General features: G+C 29.3%; 1 protein-coding gene across 1 annotated transcript; it reads left to right on the top strand.

Annotated features, from left to right (window-relative positions):
* Positions 1-309: 309 nt before the first annotated feature.
* Positions 310-960, top strand: Phum_PHUM578420 (uncharacterized protein; the record flags this gene model as incomplete). The annotated part of the gene is made up of 6 exons (XM_002432204.1): positions 310-354; positions 390-422; positions 548-553; positions 664-669; positions 737-799; positions 871-960. The coding sequence occupies 6 exons, from the start codon at positions 310-312 to the stop codon at positions 958-960; spliced, it is 243 nt and encodes an 80-aa protein (XP_002432249.1).
* Between the last annotated feature and the right edge of the window lie 9,942 nt (positions 961-10,902).

The following is a 10,902-nucleotide window of genomic DNA, read 5'->3' as shown; positions in this document are numbered from 1 at the left end:
GTACGTTTTTTTTTTTAAATTAAAAATACATAGTTTAAATATTTCGTCGATAGATGGCTGATAATTCGCTTAACACGTGATTGGTAAAACGTCACGAGTGACGCAAAGTGTCAAACGGTTTTACTAAAACGAAAAAAAAAATCCAACCTGTTTTTATACTCGTTAAAAACAGTTAATTACAGTTACTTGTGTATTATTATTATTATTATAAAATGCATTTGGAAAGAATCGACATATTTAAAAAGTAATGCCGAATATGAATTACAAAAATCGAAGTACAAAATATGACGTTGATTGGTTATAATCAAAATGACCGTTAAAAAAATATGGCAACCGTCTCTTGATGACACGGCGGTAAAAACAAATAAATTTTTCTTTTATTTTGTAAGTATTTATTTAGAAAAACGGAAACGATATTTATTGTTAATTTAAGTTAACACGTTAATTTAAGTTGAAACGAGTTGAGGGATGATTGTACAAGTTCAAGGTTTTTGTCTAACTTACCAATATACCTTTATTTATTTATTATTATTATTATTATTACCAGTTTGAGGTATATATATATATATATAAAATATTTTGAATTAGAATATTTTGTGATTTGACTCATAAAAATCAAGTCGTAAATAATATGTTTATTAAATGTTAATAGTTTAAAATTAGTCACAGGTAATTTTTAGAAGGTGATTGAATTAATTATAAAAATAATTTTTTTTTTTTTTTGAATTCTTAACAGTTTGTTAGTACAATTCAAGAATATTTATTTATTTATTTATTTTTTATGGTTATTGCCTTGAAAGTTTTTATCCTTTACATTCCACACACAATTATTATTATTATTATTATATTATATTAATTAATTATTTACAGAATGTTAAATCAGAGTGGAACGAGAAACAAAAAAAAAAAAAAAAATGTGAATTCGAATTGGAATCCATTATATACATATATAATTATTAGGCTGTGACACATTCGAATATATTTAATACATTGTAAAAATTATTGGCAAGTTATTTCCTTGTAATAATAATAATAATAATACTTATGTGGATATATGTTGTAATTTAAATAAATAATTTCAAATAGTTTTTTTTTTTTTTTTTTTTTTTTACCTGAATATGTAAATTACAATTATTTTTTATTATTATTTATTTATTTCAAATGGAAAACTTGATTGTTAAGTTTTTTTTTGCCTTTTCTTTGTTTTAGTGTTTATCAAGTTGATGATGATGATGATGAGGATGAGGATGATGATCAAAGGTTCTATTTGTTCGAAAGATGAATTAAGTAAAATTAAAACCTGGAAGGATTTCATTCGAAATGTTTTAGTCTACATTTTTACATGTCACATACGGAGGGAGCCTGCGACATTACATGTAAATATTACAGAATAGTTTTAATCGTTGATTAAAAATTATCACAACTTAAAATGTTGTGATTTTTTATTAATGAGGCAGGAGAAAAAAAAAAAAAAAAAACAATTTTGTCTCATTTCAACTGACATCTTTGCAAACCATAAATTATTGGGAATTGCAAATTTTTTTTTTTAAACATAAATTTGTGTGAGTTCGATTTGTAATTGATTGGGTTTTGGATTTCCTACAGTCGATTGTTTATTTTCTTCTTAATTTCTTGAATGTAATAATGAGGGAAAGTAATGATTGTGTCATTAATTGATTATCTGGCATTATTCTTAATTAGTTTTAAATTTAATAGATTTTTATTGTATGTTTTTTTTGTAAAGTTGAGTTGAAACGAATGTGAGTTTTATTACCTTGTCGAGAAAGAATTCTGTCATATAAATTTTTGTTTAAACAATATCGGAATGGGAAACAATATTGTCTCCACTATGTTTATTCGTTGAACTGGAACTGGAGTAAAAGTATATCAAGAACTTCCCAACATTTTTCATGTTTTCACAAATATTTAAATTTCAACTTTATAAACATTTGATTTTTTTTTTTATTCATTTCCCTCCCACTCTCCCTTCCCCTTCCTCCGTTTGAAAAAGTTTAAAATTTTTTTTTTAATTGCAAAATATTCCTAATAATAGCAAAGCATTTATTATTTGTAATAAAATATTATCTTGGTGTTTTTTAATGATCTGCACGTGTTTATTCATTTTTGTTTACAATTGTTATCAGAGTGTGAGTGTGAGGGTGCGGGGGAGAAAGAGAGAGAGAGAGAGAGATAAACAAATAAAATAAATTGGAAAATTAAAGAAAACAGGTGTTAATAGGGGGAGGAAAAAATTATTTTAAAAAATAAATTTGATGTTATTGTTATTGAATCATTTATTGTAAACCTCAAATAACAACATAATAATAATAATAATTACCGTTGTAATTTTTTTTAATGTTTTAAGTTTTGATAACAAAACTTTACATCTGTTTTTTGTTTTTTGTTTTTGTTAAGATAACTTTGGAGGAGGTATTTTGGATTATTTTAATATTTTATTGGTTGGTAGCAGTGTAAAAAATTAATAAAGAAAGTATAGGGGGATGTTATTTTTTAATATCTTTTATGTTTTTCAAATTGTACATAAAAAAAAGTCATTTACTTAATTGCTATAATTCGAAGGTTGTTTCCGTTATTTTTGACATGAAAATAACTTGAATAAAAATTAAAAAAAATTGTGTGAAAATGTGATCTGATCAATGATGTCATTTCGAATCGAGTTCAACGAATTGAGAAAAACCTGAAGAGATTGACGTGTGAAATATTTAAAAAAAAAAATAAAATCAGAATTCAAAAAATAAAATTGTATTATTAGTTTTTAAATTAGGTTCGGCGATCATGTTTTTTTTATTATGTGTATATCACCGTGATGATAATAAGAATTTTCATCGTGTTTCAGATGCAGAAAAAAGTTCGGAAAAACTTTCTGCTAAGAGAAATCACTGTGGTACCTTGAAATTTTCTTAACGGGAGGAATTTTCCGAGAAAGAAAGGAATCATTTTATTGATTTATCCTTGGAATTTTCATTTGAAAGTAAGTGAAATTTTCTTAATTTTAAAATTATTTAATTAATTGTAATTTTTGGGCGTTTAATGAAGTTGTAAACTATACCGGAATTGATAAATTTACGACAAGTTCCGGTGGAAAATCGAAATCGGTGCGATTGAGTGTATTTCCGGTTTTTTTTTCTCTTTCGTTATTCCATGATTTTTTCCGTTGAGATTATGTGACTTTTCGATGCTGGAAAAAAATTCCAAAACGTTTTATCATCATCATCATCATCATCATCTTTTGTTTATATAATGATTATTACAAACCGGAAATGGTGTCAGTTTTTACTTTTACTTTAGGTAGGAGTGAGAATCGAGTAAGATGGTTTCCGGAAAATAATTAATAAAATTCATTTTGTTTTGTAATATTGATGATGATGATGATGATGATAAAATGTTCTTTTTGATAATTTTAATTTTCTACGCCCCGAGTTATATTAAATGATAAACGTTTGTTGATAAGGGGTTGGGGTTAGGGTTGAGGTTGTTGTCGTCGTTGTCAAGTTCTTAACCGAGTCGTAGACCGGATTACAAATCCGGAATGGAAATAATACGAATGTTTGATAAAGTGAGCTTTAGGGTTCACAAAAAAAAATTGTATGAAAATTTGCTCTTGAGTTAAGGGTAGAAAAAAAGCTAGAAGGGGTTGAGAACTTTAAGAGTTAAGTAGGAAATGATACGATGTGGATTTTTAAGAGGAGGTCTGTGAATTCGATAATCGGGTTAATTTTTTAATGAGATTACAAGACGGATGTTAAATCCTGTCCTTATTCTCTTCCTCCCCTTTCTCCATCACCACCACCACCACCACCTTTCATCTCAGATGATTTTCCTTTTGAAATTTTAAAAAAGGTTTTTTTTATATAAATTTTGAGTGCTCGCGTAAATGCGTGCTTGAGTGCGTGAGAGAGAGAGAGAGAGAGAGAAATTGTAATAATTTATTTCCGGTATTAATCGATAGATGGAAATTACGTTCAAAATGACGTCACAATTTTTCTTTTTATGTTGAAAATTATGTAAAGAATGCGTTCGGGTATGATTTGAAGCGTTGAAAGAAGTGCCTACCTTTTAACGTTGGCGTAAGTTTTTTTGTTTGCGTGAAACCTGCGTGTGTGTGTGTTTTGCGACGACAAGGGAAGAAGAAGAATTTCCCACGCGAAAATGATTAATGGGGGGGGGGAGAAACATGTGGTAGGAAGTTGAAAAGTAATGCAAAAATCACGTAGTCGGTCTATGCGACCGACCGACCAAACCGGAGGACACGGATACGAGAAAATATTCCCCCCCTCTTCCTCCCGGGATGAAAGTTAAAACGATTGTTCTTTTCATCCCTAGGGAAATGATCGGGTTTTTGAATTGATCGTGAATAAAGGAAGAAGGAAAGTGATGCACTTTTTATTTTTTAATTTCCCCTTTTTTTGGCAGAGGAAAAAGGAGAGAAAAATCACGTTTGGATGGAAAATATTTACGGGGTTGTTTTATTATTTGAAGGTGACTCATCGAAGATGCGTAAAGATTTAATTTTTGAAGAATGGTACAAGACGAGTCAAAGGTTATTTAGAAAATCTCTTCTCAAATTACAAGAAAATTACCGGAAATGATTATTTTAAAAAAAAAAAAAAGGAAAAGGAAAGAAGGAAAAGTTTTGAAATTCGTCGTTTGTCGTCTAATCATTTCATCGATGATGAAAACAAAATGAAAAATTTAAATTTTAAATGTATCTCATCGAAGGATGGGGAGAGAGGGAAAAAAAAATATTAAAAAGGCAATAAAAAAAAAAAAAGGGAAAAAAGGGAAAAAGAAGGTAAAAAGAAAAATCGTATTTAATAATTGCCTTTTTCGAAAAAGAAGAAGAAGAAAAAGGAAAGGAAAAAAAAAAGGAAAAAAGTCAAATCGAAAAACATCAGCAGCAGGAGCAGCAGCAACAACAACAAACGCACGCACGCACGCACGAATTTTTTTTTTGTTTTTCCTTTTTTTTTTTTTATTCCTCTACGGCTCCCTTATTCCGGCTCCCCTTTTTCCTTCCTTCCTTTTTTTTTCCTTTTCGAAATGAGTTTAACTAGTTAAATAAAGTAGCCAGTCAAATTTATTAGAATGGAAGGTAACCCCAAGACTTATAAATTACATGTGGTAGAAATCGGTGCAGTAACAAATCACGTAAGTCCCAAAGGACCGAATGTCATTTGCGTTGTAGAGACTAAAAAACCCGAACCTTATACTGAACAACCTCACCCCCTACCCTCACCCCCTCTCACTTTCTCTATCTCTTTCTTTCTCTTTCGTTTCACATTTTCTTTCTTTTTATTATTATTTTTTTTACTTTCTCTCTTTCTCTAGCCCTTTCTCTATCTTTTGTCTGTCTGTTTGTTGTTGTTGTTGTTCTTTTTTTTCCCAATCACCTCATATTTATTGTTGTTTTATTGTTACTAATACTAGTTTTTAAGAGTGTTTTCGTAACGGTTGTTTGTTTGTTGATTTTTACGCCGGGGTTTTTTTTTTGTTTGACGGTATAGTACGCGTGTAAATTAGTCGGTTTCGAAAAAGGTTTATGAAAAATTTTTTGTACAAAAAAAAAACTAGAGAGGTTTGACGTAAGGAAGGGGATATTACGAGTCGTTGGGAAAAAAAAGTAGGAAAGGAAAAAAAGGAAGGAAGAAAGGAAGAAAAAGGATTTTTTTTTTTCAAAATGCAATAAATTGTTGAGACTCCCCCGAGATATCCTAATAATTTCAAAACGACTTACCACCTTAAACTATCCAAATCGCATCAGGTGGCCGCCACCGCCGCCGACGCCACCACCACCACCATCACCAACACCACCAACAACTTTGAAAATTCTTTTCGTATAACTTTTGCGCAGAAGAAGAACAGAAAGAAGGTGGAGAAGGAGGAGTAGGAGGTGGCGGAAGGAGGAAGAGAAGGAAGAGTGTTTCGAAAAAAGGAGGCACCTGGTTGGGGGAGGGAGAAGGTAGGAAGGACGTGTGCGCGAAAGGAGAGGAAAAAAAAGAGATAGAAAGAAGAGGGGAAAAAAAATTATTGTTATTCTTCGATATTACATGGAGAAAATTACGTGATAAGAATTTTTTTTTTATCTGTTAAATTGGTTTTCCCATTTCTTTCTTCAACTCGAATCGTTGCATTTCGGATAAATTTTGTTCATCCGCATCGAAAAATAGTTTCCTTTTATTTTTTTTTTCCCCGACGACGACGACGACGACGATGTTAATAATAATAATAATAAAACAATGCGTGAATATTTATTTTGTAAAAAAAAAAAAAAAAAACTAACGATAACGGTAACGATAAGAGATTCGACGAAAACTTTTAACGGAAAAGTTAAGTTAAAAGGTTTGAAAAAGGAAGGGAAAAAGGAAGAAAGGAAGGAAGGAAAAGGAACAGATTTTTTTTTTTTTTTTAAAAGACAAAAAGGAAACGTATGAAAGGGATGATATGATAAAAGGAAGGGTAGTAAAACATATGGTTTGTCCATATATATATATATATATATATATATATATATATATATACATTGCGATCACGATTGTAATAATTTTTACATCAAAAGTTTTTTTTGCGTTCGAAAAAAATTTTTTTTTTTTTTTTTCTAAATCGTTTGTGAAAATATTTTTCTTTTTCTTCTTCTTCTTCTTCCACGTGGATTTATACTTATATATAAATAAATATACAGTTGGAGAAAAAAAAAAAAAAGAAAAGTAAAATAAATAAAACAATGTCAAAGTCAAATGGTTTCTCTCCATGTATATATATATTTCTTTAAAAACTTTGTAAAAAAATCATAACTGAAAGGAAAAGATTACGAAAGGATTTTCTCTCTCTCTCTCTCTCTCTCTCTCTCTCCCTCTCACTCTCTCTTTCTTATCCTCCATCTTGATTTTTTTTTTTTTTTTGTCTTTGACTTGCGACACGTTCAAATCCTTCTTTTTTTGTCGTTTTAAGAAATATATATATATATATGTATTTTTAAATCTCGCGGTTTTTTTCTTTTCTTATGAAATATGTGCGTAGAAGGCGGTGGTGGTGGTGACGTGGAATGTGTGCGTGTACGTGTGCGGGCGTTTTTTTATTTGAATAATTCATAATAGGTTTAATGTTTCCCGTATTAAAAACGTTAAAAAAGTTTTTTTTTTTTTTTTTTTTTTTTTTCCTCTTTTATATAAATAAATAATAATAAATTTTTTTTCTGGAGAAAAGAGAAACAAAAAAAAAAAAAAAAACTGGAGAAAAGTTGAATGATGAATGATGAACGTGATGACGACGGTGGAAAAAGCAGAAAAAGCAGAAGAAGAAAAAAAATCTCCAGTTCGTTCGTACGAGATCCCTTTTGGTTTTTTTTTTTTACTTATTTTTTTTTTTCGGTTATATTTTGATGAAATCTTAGCTTTTAGGGTTGAAAATGGAAAAAATTTGAAGGGGTTGAAGAAATGAAGAAAGGGGTGAGGGAGTGTGTGTGTGTGTGTGTGTGTGTGTTCGGGCGATATTGATGTCCGCCATTTTAAAAATAAAATTACCTTTTTTTTGAAATATTTAACGAAAAGGGCGGTAATGGGGAGTAGAAAGTTGTCTAGGTGTGTAGGGGGAGGGGGATGGGATTGGGAGGGAGTGTAAGGATTTTTCTACCTTTTTTTTTTTTTATTTTTTTTTTATTTTGGAAAATGTGCAAAGGGTCTTCAAAAAATACCAATAGAGTTTTATTATAAGTGAGGGGTGGGAAAAAAAAATACATAAACGTTGTTTAATGGCCGCGAAGGGTTGTTTTACACGCGCGTCGGAAAATATTTTTCTTTTAAATAATGATAATAATGATAATAATTTTTACGGTCGTTTGAAATGTACTTTTTCCCTCCTCTTTGTTCTCTTTCATTTCGAGTAAGAGAGAGAGATAGAGATAGATAGAGAGAGAGAGAAAAGTTCGATTTTTTCTAATCCGGTTTTAAAATTTATTTATCTGGATTTTCAAAAAAAAATATATATTTTTTTTCTTTTTTTCTTTTTTTTTTTAACGGAAAATGCGAGAAAAGGTATAAAAAAAAAGAGAAAAAAAAATGCTGTTGATGCTGATGCTGCGGGGATAAAAGAGAGAGAGAGAGAGAAAAAAAATTTTTTTTTCTTTTCTTTTTCAAGGTTTTTGTTATAATAAATCTGCTGAAGGTAGTATCATCGCGAATATTTTTCACTTTGGAGAAAAAAAAAAAAAACATTCGTGAAATCATGCTTTTTTTTTTTTCGGGAATGGGGGGAGGAAGTAAGTAGGGAAGAAAATTTAAGAATGAGAAGATTTGAAGGTGAAGAAGAAATGGAGATGGAGGAGGAGGAGGAGGAGGAATAAAAAGGGATGAAAAGAAAAAAAGAAAAGTTTTTTTTTCATTTTCACGCACGTCGTCGTCGTCGATTGTGAAGAAAAACAAAAAAAAAAAATTGTGATGATAATAATGATGATGATAATGATAATGAAAATCGATTTATTAACAACCTGGAATAATAATAATAATAAATAAATAAATAAATAAATAAATAAATAAATTGGAATTACGGATTTTACTAATCAAGAGATTGAGAAGAAAAAAAAAATTTTTTTGTTTTTGAAAATGATTTTAAGTGAAAGATGGAAAAGGCTGGAACGGAGCTTTTTTCGAATAAGGCTGGAACGAAGGTCTCTGGAACGAGAGATGCAAAAAGAGAGAGAGAGAGGAGGGGAAGAGAAGGAGAGAGAGAAACGAAAAAGAGAGAAAAGTTAAAAGTTATTATCGCAACATCAAACTTTAATTATTTTTCAACAAACAAACAACGGCAAATATTTGTTCCGAATGAATTTTCATTTACTGAAACATAAAATAATAATAATAATAATGATAATAATAATAATAATGGTAATAATAATAATGATGAAATGGAAAAATATCAAAAAATTGAATGAATGAATGAATGAATTCGTTTATCGGATTTTAGGTTAATCGCATTTCATAGAAAAAAAAAACAAATCCGAATCTGAAAAAATTATTATTATTATTATTATTATTATTATTATTTATAGCCAACGGCCATAGCGTGCTGGTCACACCGGTTCCCGTACGATCACCGAAGTTAAGCATTATTATTATTATTATTATTATTATTATTATTATTATCTCCCCCTTCACCTTCACCCCCCTCACATTTTGTTTCGTTCGTTTGTTTGTTTGTTTCGAGTTGTAAGTGTGTTTGTTCGTACGATTTTTATTTTATCCTTTATGATGAAAATTTTTGTTTTGAATTTTTAAATGCGTTATTATATTCGTTGATGCGATTTTAGTTTGTTGCGATTCTTTTCGACGAAAAATACAAAAGTATTTTTTCGCGTTTGTTGCGTTTGTTGCGTTTGTCGCGTTTGTTGTCGACTGTTTAAAAAAAAACAAAAAAAATTAATTCGATTTTAAAAAAGAAGTTTTTTTTTAAAAGTTGAAAACACAAAGATTTTTTTTTTTTTTTACTGGAGAATCTTTATATTATGATTTTACTCTCTCTCTCTTTTTTTTTTTTTCTTTCTTTTTCAAAACATTTTTAAATGAAATAAACACAAAGGAAAAGTGAGAGATGAAAGAATAAGAGAGAGGGGGAGAAATAGAGAAAAGGGGAAAGAAAAAAAAAATTTTTAAAACATTTTCTAAAAATCATAAATGGAAAAAAATACTGGAGTGTTCCTTTTCTCTCCCTTCCCTTCTCTTCCCTTCCTCCACTATAAAAAAAAATCGATCCTTATCGTTATCATTTATAATTTCGATTTTAAATCTAGCAGAAGATAACATTAAAAAAAAAATTTAAATTTTCCATGAATTTAATCGAATAAATCGAAAAAATAAAAAAAAAAAAAAAATTTTCATTTCGATCGCCCGTGAATAATTACGTAATAATAATAATAATAATAATGATAATGCAGCTATATATGTGTGTGTTTATATATATATATATATAAATAAATTAAACGACTATAAAGTTGAGGAGACGGGGGGAGGGAAAGGGGAAAGGGGAGGGAGAGAAAAACTTTATCGACACCCATTTGAGATTTTAAATGAATTTTATTTTAATGGTTAAAACGCTAACGATATTAATTTGTTCATTTATAAGATTTACGTTTATTTTATTACTCGCGAGAAAAAGTAATAAAAAATTTTTTTTTATTTACTGTTTTTTTTTTTTTCTCTAGGTTTGCCCACGATTTGAATAATGATGATGATGTTGATGATGATGATGATGGTGGTGACGGTGGCGGTGACGTTAGCGACGGCGGGTGACGGACGGAAAAAAAAATGGAATCGAAATAATTAATTATTTTCAACTCCGGAGAGCATCATCTGTTGATTGTAAGTTTATTAATTTTCCTCTTACGTAATATTTATTATCATTATTATTAAACATTCTACCGGAAACGGATGCGTGACGTGTGCACGAGGATTACGTACGTCGACTTCCTCTTATTGCTCTCATTTTTTTTCCCTATTCGATTTTAAAAAAAAAAAAAAAATTCGGTTTAATTAACTCAAGACTCGATTCCCGTGGGAACAATCAAAAGTCAAAAAAAAAAAAAAAGGAAAGGAAAAGGATGTGAGAAAACCATCCGGGAATTGTTTTAAAATGATAATGATAATATTATTAATATTAGCCGGTTGTAAACCGCGAAATATGTTTTTGTTACGTCATGAAACGTTTTTCTCCTTCCACGATGGTTTTTCCTTTGCTTTGTCGTAAAAAAAAAAAAAAAAAAAAAAAACATTCGATGTTGGATTTTTTTTATTTTCTGTTAATTAATACGTCGGTCCCGATCGGGAAATTTTTTTCTTTTTTTTCCTTTGAATTTTTTTCCATTGAGAAAAAAGAATTCGAACTTTTTGCTTC

This window comes from Pediculus humanus, genomic scaffold, assembly GCF_000006295.1.
Source record: "Pediculus humanus corporis 1103172108307 genomic scaffold, whole genome shotgun sequence".
Classification (NCBI taxonomy): Eukaryota; Metazoa; Arthropoda; class Insecta; order Psocodea; family Pediculidae; genus Pediculus; species Pediculus humanus.
This window is presented reverse-complemented; position numbering and strand designations above follow the sequence as displayed.